This window comes from Zerene cesonia, unplaced genomic scaffold (genome assembly GCF_012273895.1).
Source record: "Zerene cesonia ecotype Mississippi unplaced genomic scaffold, Zerene_cesonia_1.1 Zces_u010, whole genome shotgun sequence".
NCBI classification, from domain to species: Eukaryota; Metazoa; Arthropoda; class Insecta; order Lepidoptera; family Pieridae; genus Zerene; species Zerene cesonia.
This window is the reverse complement of record NW_024045140.1, coordinates 839690-841679: the sequence shown is the minus strand read 5'-3', so window position 1 is coordinate 841679 and position 1990 is coordinate 839690. Positions and strand designations below refer to the sequence as shown.

At 39.9% G+C, this 1990-nt stretch overlaps 1 protein-coding gene across 2 annotated transcripts in view; it reads right to left on the bottom strand.

Moving 5' to 3' along the window:
* Positions 1–1990, bottom strand: part of LOC119839255 (zinc finger protein 544-like) — a 16837-nt gene that overhangs the window by 2452 nt on the left and 12395 nt on the right. For both annotated transcript variants that reach the window (XM_038365481.1, XM_038365482.1), the window contains exon 12: positions 1795–1866. In XM_038365481.1, coding sequence (XP_038221409.1) covers positions 1795–1866 — 72 coding nt within the window. The remainder of the gene's footprint in view (positions 1–1794; positions 1867–1990) is intronic.

Here is a 1990-nt window from a genome sequence, read left to right as displayed (position 1 = left end):
GCGCCAGCTGCGCCGCGCTGCCGAACCGCGCGCCGCACGCGCACCCGTGCCTGCCCGACACACGGGGGGACTTTGGAGACGCGTAAGCTCCGTTGCGGACCTTACGCCTCCGCAAATGGACTGACGACCATCAAATTGGAAAGGGACTGAGAAAGGATCGACGAGAGGAATGAAGGAAACGACTGGGAAGGGTAAGGAAAAGGATATGAGCCTCTGACTCTCTTACTCGCCGAACGAAACACAAAAGTATCCTATTTTACTCCGATCTTCTGTGGGGGTGTGGTACTTCCCCGGTGGGAACTGCCACCAACCAACCACTCTAACGAACTTGGTCTTGAATCCAAGTTCCACATGTTTACTTGTACAAGTAATTAATAATTATATATCATCGACTTCATTTCAATGAAGAAAATTATTGAGACATTTTTTCTTCGTTGTCTATTTATTTAGGATTTGTGTTTAAAAAACAATATCAACCCTATCGCACCTTACTAAACAATGATGTTACATTTTACAATCAGAAACACATTTTCGAAATTTTAAATTACATAACAGTAGCTACGCCCCGCGGTTTCACCCGCGTAAGTCCGTATCCCGTAGGAATAGCGGGATAAAAAGTTGCCTATATGTTATTCCAGTTGTCCAGCTGTCTACGTACCAAATTTCATTGCAATCGGTTAAGTTGTTTTTGCGTGAATGAACAACAAACACACACACATCCTTACAAACTTTCGCATTTATAATATTAGTAGGATTCTGGTAGCGATAAGGTGGGGAAATATACTCTGACATATCCTCACCACAGCCTAAAGTATACCCACTAATTCAGAAAGAGTATGAAGATGCCGAAACAAGACGAACTTTCCAAAGATTTAGTCCCTGGAAAAATTTGTCTTGCTTCACACACAAGAGGAAAAACGGGCCCTCTGCAAGCAGAGTTACGCAGTACCCCACATCCCGCATCCGAACTATTATATTACCAGGATCTGACCATGACTAAACTAAAACTGTGTAATATGTCGATTCAAAAGTGCTTCTATAAGAAGTCTAGTTGAATGAATAAATGTTTGAGTTTGAGTTTAAAAACTCAACCTAGGGAACCGTCTCCATCATGAAATCTAAAGCTCTTGGTTTTAGATTCAGGCTCCGCCTGCATGACAGTATATCTAACGTCGCGACATCAAGACACAGACATCTGTGTCCACTTAGCGTACAGTGGCCACGCTATCGGCAGGATGGGAGGGTTTCCAAATGGTTTGTATTCAGGGAAACAAGGAAACTTTCCACCAGCTTTGCATGAAGTTTTGTTTCATTTAAAAAAATGATGAAATGTTTTCTTCCGAGTACAATTTACCATCCACACTATTAAGACTACTTTTCAATATCGAAAATTCTAAACTGGTGAAATGTTTACTTTGTCCTAAATAATATTTTATATATTCTCTAACTAGCTTTTGCCCGCGGCTTCGCGCGCGTTATATTCGGAGTAGTTTAATAGATGTTGTTTTACATATAAACTTTACTCTTAAATCACTTTATCTACTAGCAAAAACCCGTCAAAATAAGTTGCGTTGGTTAAAGATTCAAGCAAATCAAACACTGAAAGAATTTTTCAAATCGGACCAGTAGTTCCGTTCAGTTAGATTAGCGCGTACAAACAAACAAACAAACTCTTCAGCTTTATAATATTAGTATAGATTAGGCAGAATTACTCTGAAATTAAATGGGATATCAAATAATTAATTATTAATTAAATCATCATGTAAATACATATAATTCCAACAGTTTACTCACACGAGGCTGTCCAAGTCTTTGTGCTTCACAGATTTTTTTAAATGTTGCCTCAGCGCGTGCGACGTTTTAAATCTGAAATACAAAATTGTTTCACGACCCAGTTCGTAATAGTGTCTTCTGATAAGCGTGACGTGTTGTGTGTCAGAGAGACAGTGTCGTATGATAAGCGTGACGTGTTGTGTGTCAGAGAGACAGT